At 38.9% G+C, this 24,904-nt stretch overlaps 1 protein-coding gene across 1 annotated transcript in view; it reads right to left on the bottom strand.

Annotated features, from left to right (window-relative positions):
- cdkal1 (CDK5 regulatory subunit associated protein 1-like 1) overlaps nucleotides 1–24,904 on the bottom strand; it is a 281,333-nt gene that overhangs the window by 55,211 nt on the left and 201,218 nt on the right. The window contains exon 12 of the mRNA XM_078253409.1: nucleotides 17,257–17,319. Coding sequence (XP_078109535.1) covers nucleotides 17,257–17,319 — 63 coding nt within the window. The remainder of the gene's footprint in view (nucleotides 1–17,256; nucleotides 17,320–24,904) is intronic.

The raw sequence follows: 24,904 nt of genomic DNA, 5'->3' as shown, positions 1-24,904 counted from the left end.
ATGATGGAACAAAAGACACACCTTAAGAAGAAAAAAAAAAGCACAGGGACCATCAGTTGCTATCACTGGCTTACAGCGAAGTTCAACATCAGTGGGGAAAATATTTGAATGCTCTTTAGATTGATAGGCCCATCTGCTTTGTACTACATATATCCTGTGTTTCTTTTCACTAGGATTGGGCATCGAGAACCGATGTTTCTTTATTGGAATAGTTTGGAGGATTTGGTTTCAAATCTGATTATGGGTTCCACATTTAACATGCGCAAGTTTTGGTTTCCGTAGCGGTCAGGGCAGGCGCTTGTTGTGTTGCAGCCTTGGAGCACAGTAAGCGGAACTCTAGTGTGGCTTTATTTTACGTTGAAAAAGCCTGGTAAAAATGCAACCCACCATTGAATCAAAATAAAAATGTCCTCTTATTTGTGAAATAAGCATGTGACCCGTTTCAACGCCACCCCTCAAAGAATCGGAATTGAGAATCGGTAAGAACCGGAATGTAAAGGAAGAACCGCAATTGGAATCAGAATTGTTAAAATCCAAACGATGCCCAACCCTACTTTTCACCACAACATGTGTTTTGGCAACACGCCGTTTATACATCTTCAAAACAAGCGGACACTTATGATACATAATATACCGCTGTACAGTAATGCAATTCTACATTACAAGTGTAACGTAATTACACGCTAATTAAAAAGGATAAACAAGGTGTCAAAAGATTAATAACCATCAACATAAACACAATAAATTATTCTTGTAAAAAGCAATGGACAGTTTTTAACATATGCATAGAATTCTCATCAGTTTAACCTAATATTTTATAATATATAATGCAAATATGAAATGTGTGTCAGCCTAAAAAAGATAGGTGAATTGATTTTGGGTGAGTTCCAATTTACACTTGTTCCTTAAGTGATATAATAATGCCTAGTTTATGAACTGATAATTACTGTCTCAGGAAATCCTCATTGGTCCGAATACGTAGCTACCCAATTAATCTAAATGTCCCGATGAACAAAAGTTCCAGCTGAATGTTTCCACATTGTACTTCATTGTTTTCCCATAGCTGGTTTGCCACAGCGCTTCAATCCCTGCCTCACCTAATGACACCTGTTAATTACAGCTATTTATTAGCCCCAAACAGCCAATTAACAGGCCTTCATCACAACAAGCAAACACACTAATCTATACGCACCACATTGAAAGATGACTCAACCAAAGATTATGAAGAAAAATGAAAACCATAGCCACTGATGTGAATAGGTGTCAACGTGGAAAAGGGTCTTTGTTTTCTTTTCTCCAGTTTGATTCCATAAATATTCAGCTCATTTTTTTTTCTTTCTGAGGTGTTTGTTGGCTTTCTTTTGTCTCCATTTCTCCCCTTCATTGTGTGGAAAGCTCTAGCTGTTTTTTCCCCCTTTATCTTTCAGTGATTCTCTCCTTTATTCTCCAAATCTGTCCAGGGTGTTTTGAGTGAGCAGTGAGTAATGATGTTGGTCTGTTAAATCACTCTCTTATATCACTCTTACAGCAGTGCTACAGCAGTAACGTAAAATTGACAAAACAGCAGACATCCTTGTGCAGAAAACAAGCTGTTATCCAAGCAATACCTACAGGAAAAAATACATAAAGGAAACAATATCTGAACAATTAAAGGGCAGAGAAATAGGTATTTTCAAATGCCCTGGTGGTTTTATATAGGGCCTGGATTACCCTGCCGTTTTACACAGTTACAGTACATTACATGAATGTCTAGAAACCATAAACCAACCACTGTTTTAAATTTTGATCATGGAAAATGTCTTGGTATGTTGGAAAATCACACAAGAAAGTCATTGCTAAAGGTTATTAGGGTAAGTTAATACAGTTACAAAAAACAAAATCACTCCCTTAAACTCATCACTTAACAATAAATATCTGATAGACTTCCAACAGATATGCTGTTTTGTCATTTTAAGCTCCAGCATGGTTGACTGCAGTTTTATGATTGCGCCTAAATGTTGTTGTGTACACATAAAGCTGGTTTATTGATTAGATGTCAACAGCAGATTTATAGTTTTGCAGTGGTGTAGTTGGTGGTGTATCGAGACCACTGAAACATTTCTGGAAGTGATGCTTCGTTGTTAGTTCGTTTTACAGACAGAAAAGTAGCTCACTTTATCGTTTTTAGAATGATAACATCCTTATGATGAATCCTTTGGAACTTGAAACTGATTTGATAGTAATTAAAAACTTATTTGTCAATAATTGCTCAGGAACAGAACAGAAAATGGTCTGTGAGAGCACTGAAGAGGTTAAGGGAGAAACCGGCCAATTACAGTTCTTTCCACCTTAACAAAGCACTACATTCACACCTGCAGTACAGTGACATTATGTTGAATCCCAAATTAGCCTTTAGAGTATGAATCAATCCCATCGAACATCTGGCAAAGGGCTGAAAAAACTGACTCAAGATTCTCAGAGTCTAGAGAAATTGCTACCAAATATTTAGGGATAAGAATACATTCTTTAAACTTTTCTCAAAGATGTCAGGATGAGACAACTTGGGAATAATCCTTGTCACACAAAAACATACAAAGAACATAACAAGGCTAAAAAAAGAAATAAAAAAAACACTTTTTTTTACTGCATTCATTTAAACTCTAAATTCTTTCTTTTTTCCTTACGCACGCACGCACACAGCCTGCAGTCAGTTAATGTATCACTTCCCCCCTGCTGTGCCCCAGTTTTTGTAAGTCAGCTATAATGAGAATAAAGTATTTACAGTATTGATCCCACATTTGGCACTATACACAACTCATTTACAGCGCCATGTGTGCAGTCTGTGTATGTTGGTCTTAAAACGTGTTTGTGTGTGTGCGCAAAGTTACTATTCTTCAGGTCTTGCACTATGTTTGTATGCACATAAGAAAACAGAAGTACAGTAAGCAACTTAAGGCAGGAAATCAAATAACTTGTTCAAATAAAATGTTACTGTAAAACTCATGTTTACATGCAGCTGGTCATTTTTCAGTACAGGGTTTTTTAATTTTCACAGTGTATTGTATTTGGCTCGTGGTGCTTAAAAAATAATGGTACCGAAAAGAACAATGTTTTTTTTATACATGTAAACTAGGATAGATCTTTAGCAATTCTGATTCAGCTTGGTGTTATCAAAACCTGTGTCCTATATTTGGCATATTATTGACACATGTCTAAAAGCAGAAATCTTTATTTTAAGCAGATGTATGCTGCCATAGGCATTTATTTGTCATACATTATAATGCTTTTTGGTTGAAAAGAAAAATAAAGATGTTCAATCCTCACTTTTCAAGACTCAATGGGCACTTACAAAAAGTACATTTCTAATTAGATACTGTGTTTTATTTGTAAGTGGTTCAACATTTTGGACCGGTTGATGAAAACCCAATCCTAATGTAAATACACTATTTGCACATAGTCACTACAGAATGAGATTCTTTCTGAGCTCCTGTGTGTGCGTGTGTGAGTGCGTGTGTGGTTAGTTGGTGATCGCTGACTTAATAGATAGGTGATGTTATTAGGACTGATGTTTTTACTGTATCTTGGGAAGAACAACAGTGCATGGTTTAACAACTCATGCAATGTCAGTGGCATTGAATAAAGCTTGTCTCTTCAAAAAGTATACTTTTCAAGAATAGAGAAGAAAATTCCTGAAAAGTGACAAACATCAGGGTTGGTCAGAAAACCAAATGTAGGTTCAGTTTTCTAAATGCTAACTGGAACTGATTACAAGACACATTTAACAACAAAACTAATTTCAAAATATGTAATAAAAAGAACAACTGGGTAACACCTGAGGAATATGCAGCTGTAAAGACATACTTCTAATGTGTTAAGTAAAGCAATTAAAAAAACAGGTACACAAAATAATAGAAGATTCGTTATTTTAAAGTGCTCATATTATGCTTTTTGGCCTTTCCCCTTTCCTTTATTGTGTTATATATCTTTTTTGTGCACGTTATAGGTTTACAAAGTGAAAAAGCCCAAAGTCCACCCCAAAGGGACTTACGATCTCCAACAGAAAACACTGTTCACAAACTGCTCCAAACAGCTCTATTGTAGTCCAGCCTTTACTTCCGTGACGAACGTGCGTCACTTTGTAACACACGTTATAATGCTCGCCTAGCTGCAAGCATGGCACTCCCTCATGCTCTGCAACTGACTAGCTAGCAGTACTTAGTGCGACTCCCAACAAAGATGGAACAGAAGTGAGATGTCTCACTCTGTAGCTAAAACAGAGAGCTCAACACACAGGGTGAAGAGAGGAGCTGCAGCAATGTGCAGTACAACAAATATATGGTGTTTTCTGAAAATTAAACCACATAAACCTATTCTGGTACATCCTCTAAATACAATTATGAAACTGAAAATTAGCATAATATGAGCACTTTAAGCTCCTTCGGACAAGTGGACAACCTGTAAACTTACATCGCTCAAGATAAAAGCTCTGCAACTTCCAAGTAAAATCAATAAGTAAACACAAGACTTCAAATGGTGTTAACATGGTAATTTACAATGGAAGATAAGCTCTCCACAGCTTGTTAAATGAAAAGCTAAAGTAGCTAACAAAGGAACTGATGTAGTTAGCATTTATCAAGGCAAAGTGAATTAATCCTCCAGAGATGGGCTGAGTTAGTCCTCTGGACAAAGTGTGTGCTACTGTGTGATACTGTGATAAGCTGAGATTTAAATGGGACGGGTGAATGCAATCTTCCAATCTTAAAACACACATAACATTCACACACTAAATAACTCTTTTCTGGACCTATATATCTCACCCTCTTCCCCTCATGTGTTTGGACTGAAAATGGGATGAAAATAAAATCCCTAAACAGCATGGGAGAGAGGAAGGAAAGCAGAAGGAAAGGAAGAAAAGTCCAAACATAGTTTGAGCCTGTAGCCTGAAACCATGCATGTGAATTTCCATATAGATTGTAGTAGGTTCTGTTGAATCAGGCATCTAATATTTCTAATGACAGGGTATGTTCAGGCACAGACAGACAATTGCTAGGGCTAATAAACCTGCATACATGCATACGTAAAAACACATACATTTCAACATCGTGAGGTTTAATGGTAGTCAAAACACTGAAACAACTAACCCATATGCATACGGTTCTTGCACAGACACAGGCACCTACAAAAAGACAGTACACACATTCTGTTTAATCAGCTGTGATGGTGAACACCATCTGCTAGAGAATGGCCTTTATTAAGGATGACCCCTTGTTAACGGCCCAGCCAAACAGAGACTAGAAGGAATTGTATTCTAAAGCAATAATCAGTGTTAATAAGGTTGTGCAAGTAGGTGTAAGTTCCACTTGGCCCAGGTATTCATTCACAGGCCCAACAGAAACAAATAAAACAACCCCTTTTCTTTTCTATTTATTACCATAAAGATGTTCATTAGCAAAGGACAGAGAAGGCTCTAATAATGACTCACCAGTTTTCTGTAAATGTAAGAAGCAGTGAAGTGAGAAAAACACCAAACAAGTCTCCACCTACTGAGAAATGCTTGTCAGCTGGATACAAACAAAGCTAGGATTGTTGGGCTGTTCGTTATTCACACTAAAATATCAATACAATAGAAAAATGGCTAAATCTCTTCAGTTATATAGTTGAACATTGTCTGATGTTGTATATATCAAAAGTGCCTTTTTGGTCATTCAAAGAAAAGTAATTGCAGCCATTTTCACACTTTGGTAATTACCAGTTGTTTCCAACTCCTCCTATTAGCATGAGATGATATATTGACGGACTCAGGAAGCATTCACACTACTGTCTAGGAAACCATTTAGCAACACAGACCCTACTACCCCTCCCTCATTCATTTCTCTGTCCCTTTCTCTCTGCCTCCCCACACACTCCCGCCAACCACCCGTCCATTCAGATGTCAGTCACAAAGCATGCTGTTAAAAAGAGGTTGCTGCACACCCAAGGTTCCTCTGGCCCACTGGGGTGTGTGTGTGTGTGTGTGTGTGTGTGTGTGTGTGTGTGTGTACGTACGAGTGCGACTGTGTGAGCCTGTCTGTATTAATGTGTGTAAATAACACACAGGCTGATGCCTTTGGCCCAACAAATGGAAGCAATCAACAAGCCATTACAGCACACACGGTGTCACTTTGAGAAGAGTGTGAGTGAAAGACCAGATTTTTTTTTAGATTTTATTATAAAAGGGAGATCAATATTTTAACCAACCAAGCAGACTGAGCCATATGGATTTCTTAAATTTTATTTTTCCGACCCATCTCCATTTCCCAATTTAAGTCAGTTTTTTTTAGGTGAACTTATAAATCTTTTCTTCGGCTAGCAAAGAAGACATACAACAACAATTTCCTTTTTGGCGTCACAACCTTGGGACTATGAAAGGCAGATAAAAAGATTTGGTTGAGTGCTACCTAATGTTTTCAGCAGCAACCTCCATTAGTAGATTAAATGGCTGTTTTCATGTCAGTGTAAAGTGACACTCTAGTTTCCACTAGTAGTAGAAAACACACCAAGACACACAATTTAGAAATTAAAGAATGAACCACCACATCCAATAATACATAAGATTTTCATAACACATACAGATTTTCTTCCAGACTGTGGAACCATTGGTGAACACGTCTATATGTTAGACACTGAACATTGTGGAAGGCTTTGTATTTTTTTCTGTACTGTATGTCTCTAACAAATACAGCTATAATGTGGTGTTGAATAAATGATAAAAAAATAAGGAACCTGGGAATATTTCAAAGGCAAATGTTTGTTTGGCACCAAATGAACTAAGTAATTATGGAGGCTCACGTGTATTTGTATTTTTGTGTGACCATACCCATAGCCTTGACAGATTGAGAGCATGTATACATGGCTATAGTGCTCTACTGTACAGTAGCAGAAGAAAATCATGTACTTGGCAAGCTGCACTGAAACTGCACTGTGTGTGTGTGTGTGCACATGCACGCACGCGCACACACACACACACACACACACACCCCTTATTCCATTTGTTCCATATCAATTGCCATTGATCAAACAAGAGGTGCAAGATTACCCTGCACACTAAGATATATGTACAGTATCTATACAAAGGAATTTCTCAGATGTAAAAAGCAATTTCTTTTGTATATCAACTTTTTCATAGAAAGATCCTCTAAATACTCATTGGACACGCTTCAGGCTGCAGACCTGCTTTTAATCAAAATACTGGAGAAAAAATGCCTAGAGATCCCAGAAAAATGAACAGTTGGTGAAAAGTATAAAATTACACAACAGCTCATGTTAAGCACTTAAGAGTCAAAACAGATGGCCTTTATTTCCCATGTGCTGGCAAAAAAACACCAGAATTCTAGGATGTTTCAGTCTTGAGCAAGCGCCTGTCCATTTTTCAACAATCCATGTCTGTTTTTTTTAGAGATTGTATTTAGATTTCCAAACCTAAATTTCCTAATACATTTCCCACATCAACAAAAGACCCACAATCCTAACGACAACCACCACAAAGCAAAACAAGACGGGAAAACAAAACATACCATGACAACACACATTTACCCCACATATAAAACAAACAAGCTCAACCTCAATATCTTCATATCTAGTCAACTTCAGTTCATTTGATCTTTAAATTAGCTATTGTTTTTTTTTCCTATTTTAAACTAAAAGGGCACTCTAATAACGCAACCTCTGCCAAGGCATGGCCTTTTACACAAAGTTAATGCAGTGTGAATTTTTCCAGTCAGGAACAAATTTTTCCAATTATTTTGACACTGCATGAATGCAGCACAAATGCCCTATCTTGCAATGTTAACGAATATACAAAACGAAAAATGATTTGCATATCTGCCCCATGATTCGGATCCATTCCAAAATGAAATGGGTTCTTCCTTGGCCCATGTTACACCCCTTCACCAAGTTTTATTAAAATCGGGCCAGTATTTCTTCTGTAATCCTGCTGATGGACAAACAGACAAACAATCAAACAGATCCGAAAACATAACCTCCTTGACGGAGATAATAATAATTTTGTCGTAGTACTGTAGGAGAGTATGTGGATTTTCAGTGTAAATTTTCTTAACACACAATTGATGAAAAAAAAAAAAAATAATCCTATTCTGCGTCAATCAAAAGTTTGGATTAGACGTCTGAGTTGCATATATTTAAGAAATTCTGCATTACTCAGACCAATTTGTTTTGCAGATCAGTCCAAGGACTAAATGCGTTTCAATTAATTATTAACAGTTTCTATTCCTCCATGTAAACAAGCTAAATGGTCCGTTTTGAAGAACTATCCAAGGACTGTTCCCATTGTTTCTGGAATTGATATTGGCTCACTCAAAACACTCTTTTTTCCATGTTGCTGGTTTTTAAAGTTTACATAATTTCAGTTTTTATCCCTTGAAAGTATCCTGTATATGAACTGTTTAAGACTTGTGCATTGGCATGAAACCATTGCACTTTCGTTGTGTTTCTATATGGCGTAGGTAAAATGCTGAGTGGCAAGATGATATAATTCTAGATCTGACAAATTAAATCCCCCTCCAACTAAGGAAGATGAAAAACCTCTTATTTCTATGATATTTTTTCCTCCACATAAAGTCTGTTATAATAGAAGATGCTTTTTTTAAAGAATATTTGAGGTGAGGTAACTGGTAATGTAGAAAATAGAAATGAGAACTTTGGAAGCCATGTCATTTTAACAGATTGATTCTTCTTGTAAAATTGATGGGATAATTAATCCATTTAACTAAGATTTCATATTATTGAGTAACACAATTAAATTGTTTCTATATATATGTATATATAAACTTAGCACAAAAAGTAAGGACATTTGTGTATGGTAGATTATTTCTCTGTGGTAACCATGCTTTTTGGCAATAAATCTTATACGATTGGAAAGCCTGTTTAGTTTCCTTACAAATGGTGCCCCATTTGTAAGGAACATGCATTTGTGGGATGAGCAGCAGCGCTGAGTATGCGGGTTGCACCCATGAAAAATTTGCCAAATCTTCTCTGACAATGCCAAAAAGCTTATTCTGCCATTGACTTGTTTGGTGGATTGGATGATTCTGCCTACGGCAGTTGGATTGTAGGGTCAAAGTGTGGAGAAGACTCAGAGAACGCTACGCTGATTGCTGATCCGATAGAGTAACCCCTTTTGGTGGAGGCAGTGTGATGGTGTGGGGCGGCATCTCCCTCACTGGAAAAATGAGGCTTGTCATCATTGGATGCAATCTCAATGCAGAGAGATATAGAGATGAGATTCTGCAACCAGTGGTAATCCCATATCTCCACAGTCTGGGACCGAACTCTATCCTCCAAGATGACAATGCTCGCCCCCACAGGGCGGGGTTTATCAGAGACTACCTCCAGAATGTGGGAGTGGAGAGGATGGAATGGCCTGCCAGTCCTGACCTCAACCCCATTGAACACTTGTGGGATCAGCTTGGGCATGCTGTTCGTGCCAGAGTGACCAACACAACCACGTTGGCTGACTTGCGACAAATGCTGGTTGAAGAATGGGATGCCATCCCACAGCAGTGTGTTACCAGGCTGGTGACCAGCATGAGGAGGAGGTGCCAGGCTGTTGTGGCTGTGTATGGCTCTTCCACACACTACTGAGGTTCCTGTTTGTGAATTGAATAAATTGTTAAATTGCCAATATGTCTTGTTTCTTCAAACTTCAATCATCCAATCCACCAAACGAGTCAATGGCAGAATAAGCTGTTTGACATTGGCAGAGAAGATTTGGCAAATATTTCATGGGCACAACCCACATACTCAGCGTTGCTGCTCATCCCACAAATGCATGTTCCTTACAAATGGGGGACCATTTTAAAGGGAACTAAACGGGCTTTCCAATGGAAAAAGCATTGTTACCACAGAGAAATAATCTACTAAACACAAATGTCATTACTTTTTGTGCTAAGTTTATATATATATATATATATATTTATATGTATGTGTTTATGTGTGTATATATATATATATATACGTGTATATATATATATATATATACTTTTTCCAGAATGTATTCTAAATGAACATCCAAAAAAACAATTTTCATGTATTGCTAAGTCCTTCATAATTACCAAATTAGAGATGGCACAGTAGTGGCTGTTATCAGCATAAACATAACATAATCAACTGTCTTTGTATAGAAGCAACACTTGAAATACCTTTAAAGCCTCACTTTACATAACTCAAGACATTTCCAGACTTTATAAGAGCCATACTGAACCTAGAGACAGACAGAGTAAAATAATAATAATAATGGCTTTTACAGAATAGACAGAAAGAATAGACAGAAAGAGACAGATGGGTGGAAAGACAAGTTAAGAGAGTGTGGCAAGAAAATAAATCACCATAACCAATATTTATGTCTCCTTCCCCCTCCTCCTTCCTCTCCCTGCTACTCTTGTCCTAAATAGTCAGTTAATTAACAGAAGAGGAGAAAAAGTGTGGCAAGCAAATGTCAAGTTCGACAAAGATAGAGGTTAGCTTTTCACAACAATACAAAACAGCAGCTTAAAAAAAACTCATTCTACAAAATAAAAGTAATTAAAATTGCCGAAAGGGAAAAAAGCTGAATACTAATTGTTCAGTTTAGCACCCTGTGAAAAAATTGTTAGACTAATTAACTTTTTTTTTTCTTTTTCTTCAAATGATAAATAATTAAGTCAACTTCTATGAGGCAAACTGGGATTTTAGAATAACAGAAAGGGAAAAGTTTGAGTGTAATTAAGTGTTTTATTTTCTGCAAATGCTGTCTCTCTTGTTAGTCTTTCATTATCAGCATTTAATTTAACTACCTCCTACTCTATTTCAAACTTGCAGTTTTCTATCTCTCTTTCTCTCTGTGTGTGTTTTGTGTGGCTGGGCAGGTGCAACGGGCCATGTTGACAGCTTGTCCCTTCTCTCTTGCCGCAAGGGAAACGGTCACCCCTGTCATTCAGGCCTATGAACACGGCATGGAGAATGTATGTATGTGTCTATGTGTGTGTTCTCAGGAGACTATGACAGTGTGTGGTGAGAGGAGAGAGGGGCGAGGGGGTTTATCAGCTCTGCCAGAAAAAACTGAATGCATGGACACTCACACACACGTTTAGTTTGCTGAGAATGACTAAAGTGTGATGGGAGTTTCACAACCTCAACCTGGAAGGATAAAGCCCTGAGGGTGCAAAACTTTAGACCAGATTACATGGTGATGCAGCAAAGGGAGAGAAGGTCTGTGTGTGTGTGTGTGTGTGTGTGTGTGTGTTCATACAATCTTTCTAACTAAACATGCACACATTTGCACAGGGGAATAAACGGTAGATACTCGCACAAACAATAGAAAGACAAGCATGCCAGTAGCACTGTGTATATCACTCCTCTAATTGGATCTCATTGATTAATAAAAACCATATTTACTTGTAATGTGAACACAGAGAACAGGCACAGCAAAGCCCTATAGGTCAGACGAACAACCAACCAAGCTAGCTAGCTTGCTAGTGCTAGCTCTGTGTACTGACGTACAAGCTGAGGAACCACGGCACCAGTACCCAGAGGTCTTTACCTGGATGACTCGTGTCAGAAGGGTTAAAAAAAATCAGCGACTTTCCCCCTTTATCGTTTACCTTAGAGCAGCACAATTGAAACCAAAATAACAAGATGGCCAACTCCTGGCTTCAAAACGGTAGTCAACAATCCAATGCGTCCATTATTTTTACCGCTAAATTGCTAACTTAAAATCTCCCAATTAAATGGGACACAGCCCTCCAGTAAAATCTTAAAGCTGATCAGCTGTGATCAAAGGTTGAAAATATTGGCTGCACTGGATGACCCCCTCATAACCATCATGGCCCTGTGTGAAAAAGTGATTGCCCCCCTTGTTAAAACATACTATAACTGTGGTTGTCCACACCTGAGTTCAATTTCTCTAGCCACACCCAGGCCTGATTATTGCCACACCTGTTCACAATCAAGGCATCACTTAAATAGGAGCTGCTTGACACAGTAAGGTCCACCAGAAGATCCTTAAAAGCTACACATCATGCCGAGACCCAAAGAAATTCAGGAACAATTGAGAAAGAAAGTAATTGAGATCTATCAGTCTGGAAAGGGTTATAAAGCCATTTCCAAAGCTTTGGGAATCCAGCGAACCACAGTGAGAGCCATTATCCACAAATGGCGAAGACATGGAACAGTGGTGAACCTTCCCAGGAGTGGCCGGCCGCCCAAAATTACCCCCAAGAGCGCAGCGACGACTCATCCAAGAGGTCACAAAAGACCCCACAACAACGTCCAAAGAACTGCAGGCCTCACTTGCCTCAGTTAAGGTCAGCGCTCATGCCTCCACCATCAGGAAAAGACTGGGCAAAAATGGCCTGCATGGCAGAGTTCCAAGGAGAAAACCACTGCTGAGCAAAAAGAACATCAAAGCTTGTCTCAATTTCTCCAGAACACATCTTGATGATCCCCAAGACTTTTGGGACAACATTCTGTGGACCGATGAGACAAAAGTGGAACTCTTTGGAAGGTGTGTGTCCAAGTATATCTGGCGAGAAGGAACACTGCATTTCATAAAAAAGAACATTATACCAACTGTAAAATATGGTGGTGGTAGTGTGATGGTCTGGGGCTGTTTTGCTGCTTCAGGACCTGGAAGACTTGCCGTGATAAAAGGAACTATGAATTCTGCTGTCTACCAAGAGATCCTGAAGGAGAATGTCCGACCATCTGTTCGTGTACTCAAGCTGAAACGAACTTGGGTTCTGCAGCAGGACAATGATCCTAAACACACCAGCAAGTCCACCACCGAATGGCTGAAGAAAAAACTAAATGAAGACTTTGGAGTGGCCTAGCCAAAGTCCTGACCTGAATCCTATTGAGATGTTGTGGTATGACCTTAAAAAGGCCGCTCATGCTCGAAAACCCTCTAATGTAACTGAATTAGGACAATTCTGCAAAGATGAGTGGGCCAAAATTCCTCCAGGACGCTGTAAAAGCCTCATTGCACGTTATCGCAAACGCTTGGTTGCAGTTGTTGCTGCTAAGGGTGGCCCAACCAGTTATTAGGTTTAGGGGGGCAATCACTTTTTCACACAGGGCCATGACGTCTACATAAATGTGTCCGATTGCATGTGAACGAAGGCTGTTCATTGACATCATCAGTTTGAATTGTGATTCAAGTACAATTTTAGACATCTTGTTACTGGTTACCAATACATTACATGCTTATGCTTTCTTACTCATAAACTCATATGAACAGAAATAATGCACTAAATTGGTACAAATATTTTAGCCTCAAACTCTTGGGACCAAAATAGGTTTCAGACCTGTACATGTCAAAACTATACCAGACTTGTTTTAAGAGTGAGGCACCACCACTCATGTGGGACCCAGGCAGCAAAAAACAAGCAAGGACTTGTATTCCAAAACAAAACACAAGACTTCAACATGGCTCAGTTACACAGTCACGGCCTTAGAGAGTCTGTATGTGTGTGTGTGTCCGGCGCTGGGCATTGGCCCTAGACAAAGTGCTCTGCCAGCATTCTGCCCACTGGTCTTTTCATTGCTGATGGATGGGCATGGTTCAGCACCATCTGGCTATAGGATATTTCACATTAATCATCACACACACGCACGCACACACACGCACACACACACACACACATTAAACATACACACACCAGATGAGTACAATTGTCTAAATGTAAATGAACACACAAGAACACATCTACAGTACCTCAGACATATTTATAGTTATAGTGAATGAAAAGAAGAAAAAAATACAAAAGAAAAACAAAGGAAGAAAAAAAAGAATATTTAATGTAATTGAGAGCCCATTTTCATTTATGTTTCAGCTGGCCATTTTCCACATTTGTGATTCGGAACTATAGCCACGGGAGATTAAGAAACAAGCATGGTACAAAAAAAACAATTAGTTAATTTAAAAACATTGTTTCATTTGGTTGGTAGCCTGGAGCTATGGAACAATAAAGCCTCACTAACTCACCACCACCCTGACTCAGTCTTTATTAATGACCTTTTCAAACATTCTATATACTGTAGGAGGATGTGTATTAACAATAATGGCTCCCTTCCCTCTAAATCTGTGCACACTCTCTCTCTCTTACACACACACACACACACACACACACACACACACACACACACACAGTTAGTAAACACATCATTTCCTTACATAGCCTATAAGCTGAATGGCTAGACACCCAAGGGAATTCAATGTAAAATTATCAGACATTCATTTATTTCTATCTAACGGCTATATGGGCTTAATAAAAGCTGATTTGCCTCAACATTTCCACGGTATATGGACATGGGCAAGGACAGGCAGAAATGTGGTTGATCTGGGAGGAAGCATGCTTGACATTAGATCCATTATCATTAAATCATATCTCACGGCTATCTGGGTTTGTAATGCACAGGGATTTATTTTCACATTTACATGTTTTTACATCTATGAAAAAGGAATGCAAAAAATCTAAGGTATGAGGTTTATCAGATACCATATAATAGGACAGAATTACTTTTGGCATATTTTATCCACAACATATAGTGAAATAGGCAAGGTTATCAGCAAGTTAGTTAAAAATGTACTCTGATGGGGATTAAAAACATTTGATGTTATATAGCAGTAAAATTAGTGGCATATCAGAGCAGAGTAATCATTTGTATCAGTAGCATGTGTATTATCTATTTAATTAGTATTTTATATTTGAACTATTTAACATAGTTGTTAAAGGTATAATATGTCACTTTTGTCAGTTGGTGTTTGTAAACAGCATTGAAAGTCGGCCCTTCCTCAGAGAGCAGCAGTGGACGAGCTAGCTGGATAATGAATGACTTAAGTTAAATTAGTGTATGCATTGTTTTTTAAAGATTAGTTTTTGTACATTTTAGGCCTTTATATGTATAGGACAGCTGAAGACATGAAGGGGAGAGAGAGGGGGAACGACATGCAGCAAAGGGCCGCAGGTTGAAGACGAACCCGCGGCCGCTGTGTCGAAGAGTTAACCTCCATATATGGGCGTGCACTCTACCAGGTGTGCATACATTGTTTTTAAAGGAAAGTCCTACATAATATACCTTTAACAATATTGTGCTTTACAGCATGTAAAAAAAAAAACTAGAATGTAATGTGCCAAACACACATGAAAAAATATTTTTTTTAAATTTAATTTGAAAGAAAACTGTATTTTATGACTAGATTTCTAATATTGTCTTCTATGAGAGGGCATTTCAGAAGGTCTAGGCTTCTACAGTAACTGCGGCCATATTTCATCTTTAGTCTTAACTTTCGGAATACACAGGGGCTTCGTCCCTGAGGTTCTCAAGCTGCACACTGGCTCAGATACACAATACATTTGTCTTTAAAGTGGTACTTTACACAGCATCTGTCCTTTGAGAATGAAACACTCACCCTTCCGTATGCTCTGTATTTTCACAAAAAAATGACGAAATATATACAACATGCATACAGATGGACATTTAACAAAGTGGGTTTTGGTACAGGAGTAATTAAAGAAACTGAGACTTTTTGTGTACCATAGGGCTGGGCGATAAAACAATCTCGAAATTGGATTGTGATACAATTCAGATTGGTAACGATGATAAGCTTTGGACATATTTACCCGATAACACAACTGCCAGAGTCTGCCTTTTCGGCTTAGATGCCGGACACGTCCACTTCCAATAGTGAGCGTTTGAGTTGCCGTGTTGTGTCGAATAGTTTTTCCCTCCTCTTATAATGCGTAGCGCCCCCATCCATAGTTATGGTTAAAGATAAAGTTTGGTTCAGACCTCAGGGTCTTCCACAGCGAAAGTGGAGCCGAGGGCAACTAAAGTGATGGTGGACATGAGTGCAAACTGGCGTTATCCTCTCAAGCTGAAGACATTGTTGGTAAAAAGGGTTACACGACTTCAGTTGTGTGGAAATGGTTCGGATTTCACAAAAGTGACGAGGAACAGATGAGGCCGGTGTGCAAAATATGTCGGCGGTTGGTGCCAACCAGGACGGGAAACGTAAAAAATATTTTCCATCACCTGAACAGGTATTGTCTTGTCCCATCTACCAGTTATATTTGTCGGATGCAGACGCTTAGCAAAGCAGGCTCAGTACAGTACACTTTCTTACAGTTGGTTTATCAATTCCTCTGGAAATTGTACTTCCAAATATCTATATCAGATACTAATTATCTGATCAGATACTAATTATCGGATATAGATGGAAACGTGTTAATGAATTTTATAGATATTCTCTGGTAACTTTGCTTAATTCACATTCCCTGTTTGTGAGCTTATGCACTCACTTATATATATATGTGTGTGTGTGTGTGTGTGTGTGTGTGTGTGTTTCAATGTGTGGGAGGCAAAGATCCATGCTTGTCACAGTGAAATCGTGATCTCTCTCATATCCTTTTAATTAGTGCGTAACATATAACAACAGCACCACAGGCACAAGCTCCTCTAGAGGTAAAAACTCTGCAAAAAAAAAAAACTTGGCCAAACTTAAGCTTTGCTAAATAACAAAGTGTGACAACTGCAAGGAAGGCTTCAATCACCAACATGTTCACTGCATTCACTCGGCAGTAGCGGGCTGCTGCCTTCCTTGTACATTATGTTTCTCTATTTCTTGTAGTGATACGCAAGTAATCACTACTGTTCACACCACAATTGAGACATTCGGCAAAAATATCTGATTGACCATTGCTATTTACATGAATTACAGCAAACTAAAACTAAGTGAGACATATATTTGGCAGGATGTAGCAATACACAAGAACCCATGATGGTCTAATATGTCAAAATACAATTTTTCTTTGTCATGACGGCAGAATAATGTGGTGACAGCTGTTGTCACTTTTAGAAGGACATCTTTATATAAGAACTGAGCGCACACACACACACACACACACACACACACACACACACACACACACACACACACTCCACCCAATGTAATCAGGAACAAATCTGTCCTCATCTACTAGATTGCTGACAAGAGGTGTCCATCTTGAGGAGACAACAAACTCATCACAGGTATAAAGACAATATGATGATGGTGACCTGCAACTACTTTTGATGTCAAGTGAAGGCTTCTGGTCTAGAGGTAAATTAAACTAAATACTCAGGGCTCTCCCTATTAATTGGCAGATGCAACAAAAAATACCAGCATATTTTAAGGGCAAAACTGAAACAAGCAGATACAGAAGTGTAAAGTGATCCAGCAACAAACACTGAAAGATGTCTTACCTTATGGTCGTAGGGATTGTAAGAGTGGAAGAGTTGTGACAGCTCTTTAGTCCTCTGCTTCTTCTGCAAAAAAAGACAATACAGGGAATTTAAAGTTTAAAAAGCCACACGTATAATGTATAACACAGCTAAAAAAAAAAAGCTGGAGGTTGAGTATTACTTCCATTCCATTGTAGATAGTATATATAGTTAGATTAAAACCCATTAATCTAGATAGGTGGTGACTCCTGTGTGCAAACTACTCAGCCTTTGTCCCTTCTATGCCAATTTGAATGTGACTTCCTCTAACTTTTCTTGGTTTCTTACTTGATTTCATTTGATGTAGTATTGTCATGCACTTGTAAAGCGCATTTTTAATAATGTAAAAATAAACTTGACTTGAATTCTTGTTTATTTGGTATCAAATAATATAAAACAATTAAAAACATTCCCTGAAACTTCCTGAATTAATCATATAATATGAGCATTCCCCTTAGTATGTTTACACTGTCCTCTTGTAGGCAATTGTATTCACGTATTGTATAGGAGGCAAATGAATCATCTGTCAGTAGCACTGATCAGGATTTATATATCTTATTTTTTATACACATACTCATGATCTAAAATCAAACAAAATATGTTTGCTTGGCATTTCCTCATCCATTGTCTTGCATATATAAATAATAAAATGACATATGGTATAAATATGGACAAAGAGTGCAATTTCATTCATGTTAACTTATTGGGTCACTTAAACAGAAGAAAAAAAATTACTATGGCTGAGAACAACGCCTACAGTAATTCATTAACTCCATAAAATAGAGAATGGACAGAGGGGAGAAATGTATTTGCCCACCAGCTGTGGCAGAAAATATTTCTCATTTTATTCTGTATTAAGTTTGGGCTTAACCTTGCATGTCCTTAATGTGTAATGAGATGCAGAAGCGTGAGACATGACTGTTTGATGTGTGGCAGTTGTTAATGCAGTCAGTTACATGAGGCTGATGCAGTTACAAAGAGCGCTAATTAGTTTGCTGATTAGGCCATGTCTGGCTAAGGGGGAAAGGATATATGTATATGCTACTGTAGCTAAAGGGAGTATGCATTTATTGCTAGGCTCTCTCTCTTTTCCCTTCCTGTCTTTTCAGTGTATGTAAAGAGCTGGATTCAATGTCCTCCAGATCTGTACATATGGAGCAGACAACCTACAAGTAGCTCTGTTATCATACACAGGTATCATTATGGCGTGACAGTCAAATGCAGCTTGAGGATGTGGAGAAGAGAAGGATGGATGCAGAGAAGGAAGACAAATCTAATAATACATAGAGAAGTGTGGTCAAGTTGACAGAGATGGACACAGTTTCAAAAGTTAGCATGGAATTACAAATTAGGCTGTGCTAATGCCCTTAGACAGGAAGAGTGGAAAGGATAAGGTACAAAAAGAATTACCAAACAAAGTGAACAGAGCAGTAGAAAAGAGAAGATGTGGAAATAAAAGTAAACGGAGCACAGACGAAGGAAGAAAGGTAAAATAAAGGTGTTTAAAGGTGGCGATTGTAGTCCTCGGTTAACTATCACTTCTACCGTCTCTGTTGTTCTCTGTCTCTAGTGAAGCCCATCCTTTCATCACTCCTTGTTTTTCTTCCCCACTCTCCATTTCTACCAATCTCTTACTCATTCTATGTTCACCCAGGGCTCTTGAGATTCATACAATCCTGTCATCATTGGCCCTGTCCATCTACCATCCTCTCATTCTTGTTTTCAGCTGATTCCCTCTCGCTCTTCCTGCCAAAAGTCTCTTTGCCTTTCCACGTATCCCTCAGGGCTCTGCCTCTCCCTTGCTCCCTGTGTTTTTCTCCAGTGAGGGAAAACTCATACTAATCATTCTGTCTCCACTCTCTCACCCATCCTCTTGCTTATAAGTCTGTCCCTCCACATTCCCAATCCCTCCACATGCCTAAAGCACCTTAGGTGAGAGAAATTCTCTCATCATTGCTCCTCAACAACATTCACTCTCCTCCTTCCATCCCTTCATCACTCTCACCATCACTCTGTATTTGGTGATGCTCAACTGTGTGTGTGTGTGTGTGTGTGTGTGTGTGTGTGTGTGTGTGTGTGTGTGTGTGTGTGCGTGCATGTGTGTATCTGTAAGACAGATGTAACCACAGGTAAGGATTTCTCAACCCCGGATTAGCTCCCAGCAGAATTGATCCAGTACAGTAGCACACACACATACACACGCGCCTACGAAAACACATACTCCAGGCACACATACCAACATTTGCTCCCACATTGACTCACACAAATGCACGCCATATACAAGGTTATTTAAATGCCAACATGAAAATCGAACTAGTCAACTGAAAGAGAAAAGAACAAGGAGACCGAGACAACAAAACAGATTAAAGAAAGGATTCAAAATGGTGAGAGAAAGAGAGATCGATTTCTTATCTCCTACTGTAACAGGAATTGATGAAGGGGGGAACCTCATCTCATTACTTGTAATCCTAGCGTGCTGCTGTTTTCTAAAGTGATGTTGCCACTTACATGGAGGTTAGGACTCAGAGGTGGACATTTGTGATGGAAAAAGCTGGCTTAGGAGAAGCAAATTAAATGTTCTCATTATCCAACAACAGCTGCTGCTGCTGGGGTGCCTTTGAGCAAAGACTACACCCCAAGTTGCACATGTGGAATTAGTAGCCACCAGCAGAAGCAGAGATGTGTACTTTATTAAAGTCTGCACTGCATTTTCTCCTTTCATTTTGTAAACATGGATTACAGTAGTTTAAAGGAACACACAGACTTATTGGGACTTTGTCTTATTCACCATATCCCCCAGAGTTAGATAAGTCCATACATACCCTTCTCATCTCCGTGCGTGTCATAACTCTGTCTGACGCATCCACCGCTAGCCTAGTTTAGCACAGATCCTGGAGGTAACCGGCTCCATCTAGCCTACTGCTCCTAATAAGTGACAAAATAACGCCAACATTTTCCTATTTACATGTTGTGATTTGTATAGTCACAGCGTGTACAAATAACAAGGAAAATGTTGGCGTTATTTTGTCACTTACCCTACGGTTGCAATACGCGCGGTGCGCTGGTCGACGTAACGACGCTGCCATTGATTACGGGAAGGTGTTTACGTAGGTGGACCGTTCAATGCAGTAGGCTGTGAGAAAGTGAAAATGGAACTTGCGAGCAGAAAAAGCGCCACCCGGGAGCACCCCCAACCAAAAGAAGGCGACCCAAGCCGAGCCACACACCCAACCCGCAATGCCGACCTGTCCCGCGGCGGCAAGGACCCCAAACAACACACAACATTGCCGCTGCCAAAACACCTGCGCATGAAACATCCGAAAGAATATGAGCCGCGCATGAAGGAATCCACAGACAGCAGCCAAAACGCAGCAACACCAGGTATGACAAAGGAAGGACAGTCACAGCTAAAAACTTAAAATAGCCCCACATCATCACATACCCTTCACCATACCTAGAGATTGGCATGGGTTACTTTCCATAAAATCATCTCTCAATGCAAATCAAACCAGCTATTAGGCTAACTGAAATAAAACCATGCCAGTCTCCAGGTATGGTGAAGGGTATGTGATGATGTGGGGCTATTTTAATTCCAAAGACCAAGGGAACTTTATCAGGATGCATAGTATCCTGGATCCATGAAATAACTGGCCTTTAAAAATAAACATCTGCCTGCCTTTATGGGAATTTAACATAGGGGTGTACTTACTTATGCCCCCTGTATTTTAAGGAAGAACATTTATTTATTTATGATACATTATTTATTCAAAAAGATAATTGGTGTCCTTAAAGATTGGATTTTTCCTAATTTTTCTTAATTAAGGCATTAAGATCAATTTCCTAAAGATGATTTTTTTTATTCCTCTTTTTAGTCAACTTTAGCATGGGTGTCCTAATTTGTTCACATGACTGTAAAAGTGTTTGAGAGTGAATGCATGTGGTTTATCAAACAGAGAAGTTAATCTAGCATGCCATCACGGTTGTGTTAGTGACAATCCAGCAATGCAAAGCCACTGTGTGCGTGTGTGTGTGCGTCTGTGGACCTGTCACCATGGTGATGATGAACGATGGTTGTTACTATTACGTCCATCTGTTGTTGCCACCAGAGACGGATGCTGCGTCTAACGGGAAGTGACATTACATGGATGTGTACACTTGTCTGCATACACAGACTCTAAACACATGCAGGAGCGGCGTAGACCAGAGCACACACTCTGCTGCCAATAACATGCAAAAAAAGCTTCATAAAAACACTGCTGTTCAACATAAAACTATTTTGTGTAAAATATCGGCACAATGCTGTAAAGCTCTGAGGCAAGATGTGCAAATCTTTTTCTTAAGATTTTTTTTGTGTGCCATTTTAGGCCTTTATTAGACAGGACAGCTTAGACATGAAAGGGGCGAAAGATGGGGAATAACATTCAGCAATGGCCACAGGTCGGAACCAAACCTGCGGCCACTGTGGTGAAGACTGAGCCTCTGTATATGGGTGCAGGCTCTACCAGGTGAGCTACCCAGGCACCCAAGATGTGCAATTCTTAAGTGCAATTACCCTGACTAAGCTATGATTTTTTGGTAGTAAATGGCACTACCTGAGTAGATACAATATTAAGACAAGAACATAATTGTCTTCAGACTGGCAGCTTGTTAAAAGTAATTTTTTAATCAAAATCACTAGCAACAAAATACCAAAAAGATTAAAAGGAATCTAAAAACTGTGCATTAATGTTTGTGTATTTCAGACAAAAGGCTTAATGCGTGACTCCCTGACACACTCCCTGAAATGTGTGTGTGCCTGTGTGTCTATATGAGAAAGTACTTGTATGTCAGTATGCCCGAGTGTGAGTGTGTTGTGGGGCAAGGTAACAGTGATCTTGCCTTAGCCTGTATTGTAGGAGCTTCTGGCTCACCAGTATGTGCCTGTTTGTCGTTCCCTAATGACAGACAGATGTCAGTGCTATAGAGCCTACACCCACGGCACACGTATGTGTGTGTGCGTTATATTACTCCAAGAAAAACCTTAGGCATAATCTGTGTGTGGTTTTGTCTATGTGTGTGAAGGATTAACACTTCCTAAAGCATCACAACAAGAGTGGTCGCAATGGTGATGCACTGTGTGTGTGTGTGTGTGTGTGTGTGTGTGTGTGTGTGTGTGTGTGTGCGCGCGTGTGCCCTTTCTCTCTCTATAGAGGACACTAGACATGGCATGTTCCAACTATGTTGATCTGTGTCAGATCTGCTGCATTTTCTGTTAACTAAAGTGTACACTGTTAATACAAAAAGATAAATACATACTATATGATTTTGCTTCCTTAATCAAGATCAAGCAATGTGATATGCTAAATGGCCATGGGAATAGGACCATATGTGTATGTGAGCTATGGAAATGCATTAAAACTGCTCTTTATTTTGCATCAGAAGAGACTACAAACCCAAAGTGATTGCATCATGTCACTGAGGCACATATTCAGTAAATCAGTTGTATACAGTGGCTACAATCACTATAAATCTAAAACACTGCGCATTATAAAACTTGGTTTCAGTTGAATCCCATTCAGAAACCTCACTTACTCACTTTTGTCTATTGAGCCAGTATCTGATAGAGAAAGCTATATTATTGGAGGAAATGTAAGATTATTTCTAAAATTAGTTTTTATTTTCATGTCAAACGATCATTATTACCATTAAAATTAAATTAAAATTTTTTTTATGTATGTACTGTACTTCAATGTGCAGCAAGGTGTTTAAATAATATTAGAAAGTAGAAAGAAAGTAAATATAAAAATAAATTTTGGACATTCTGGCTATACAGTACTGTATGTCCTAAATGTGTGCCTTTAAGTTTTTAAACCCCTTTTTTAGATTTCTATTTAAATACTACAATAATTTTTTGTATTTTGCTTAGTTTGCCACTATTAGGCTACCTTTCTGCAAAATCAAGTAAATTCCTCCTCAGCGATCAGTAAAGTTTCTCTTTGTAAAATCTACACTTATGTGCTTCTTTTTGATACTCAGACCTACCGGCTTTCTTTATTATTTACACCCAGCAGAACATTGTTACTGTCCATCCAAAGTTAAAACTCTAGAGTGAACAGCAAACTGGTGACCTATTCAGGTGGAAAAAAATGCATTTTAATGTGTCAAGCAAAAATTGTGATCATTAAAATGCAATATGTTATCCCTTCCATTATTAGTGAACTAGGTCCTCATTAATCAAGTGCAGGTCTACTTGGCCCCAGACAGCAACTTAACCATTAACTCAACCTTAATACCTGTTAGACTGCATTTATTCAAGTGTTATTATCTCCCCTGATACAGTACGTGTGCAAGAGAGTGTCTGCATTTGAGATTGAGAGGAGAGAAAGCATGCATGTGTATGTGTGTTTATGCAAGTGTTTGTATCCAGGAGTATATAATTGATAGTGAAGCTAGGCTATGGAGCTACTAGTGGCTGGCCAGCTGCTTCACTTTGACAGTTGTCACACTGGTGCCTTGTGGGTAATGGAGTTCTTAACCAATTACAACCTGGGGAAATTAAAAACACTGTCCCACTAGAATAGCTAATCTCCATCTCTATCACTTTTTTTTTTTCTCGCTTTCGCTTCAGCAGCTGCTCATTCTCAACTCATCCTTGAATACCAATACACATCCCAACACACACATGCACACACTCTCCACTCAGCAAGTCCATTTATCAAGGCTAAGTTCTAGTCACCTGGGGATGATTATGGAGATCCAAGCTAATAGCATTCACATCCCTTTATTCTCAACATGCTCCCTTCTCTCCCTCTATCCCTGTGGTCTCCTATTCTTTCCATCTGCCTCTGCTCTCTCCTTTATTCTCTCATATATCATCCATTACAATAGGTAATAAGTTTCACCTACAGATACCTCAAAACACCTGGACCACATCCCAGCTGGACCGTCTTTTGCTCAACAGGGTTTCTCTACTTTACTGTCTGACTTACTGAAACAAATCTATCTGTGTTTTTCTATTCAAATATGTGTTTTTGTCATTGCTGGAAATCAGACTGCTAAGAAAATAAAAAAATATATTTCTTACTGTAACATTAAAATCACTTTCAGCCAACCTCAATTTCTAAATTGTAGGTGATTTTCCGTATTTGTCTATAGCAAGACATAACTAATGCAACAGAATAATGAAAATAAGAAAACTAAGCTACACTTCTGCAGGATATCTAAGACATGTGGGAACTTTTTTTCAAACCAACCTGCTTCTATTATTCAACTATTCCTGGCTATTACCTTGCACACACACACACACACACACACACACACACACACACACACACAATTCAATAATTGTGACTCGTTGTATTCTGGAGAACGGTGTGTATTGACAATTTAATTAACCAGTTCATCAAACACAATGTCCACTGCTGTCAAAACACTAGCTCCTGTGGACATGCCTAACCCAAATACTAAATGCCCACCTTTAGACATGTTCCAGCAGTGCAATGCCCTACACCTGCTTTCAAATCAAAACACACCTTAGACTAGGGCTGGGCGATATGGAGAAAATCAGATATTACAGATATAGTAAATTGAGGTACACTAAACCAGTATGTCGGTTCCACAATCTGTGAATGAATGAGTTTTGCTAAGTCTT

Source organism: Sander vitreus, chromosome 6 (genome assembly GCF_031162955.1).
Source record: "Sander vitreus isolate 19-12246 chromosome 6, sanVit1, whole genome shotgun sequence".
NCBI classification, from domain to species: domain Eukaryota; kingdom Metazoa; phylum Chordata; class Actinopteri; order Perciformes; family Percidae; genus Sander; species Sander vitreus.
This window is presented reverse-complemented; position numbering and strand designations above follow the sequence as displayed.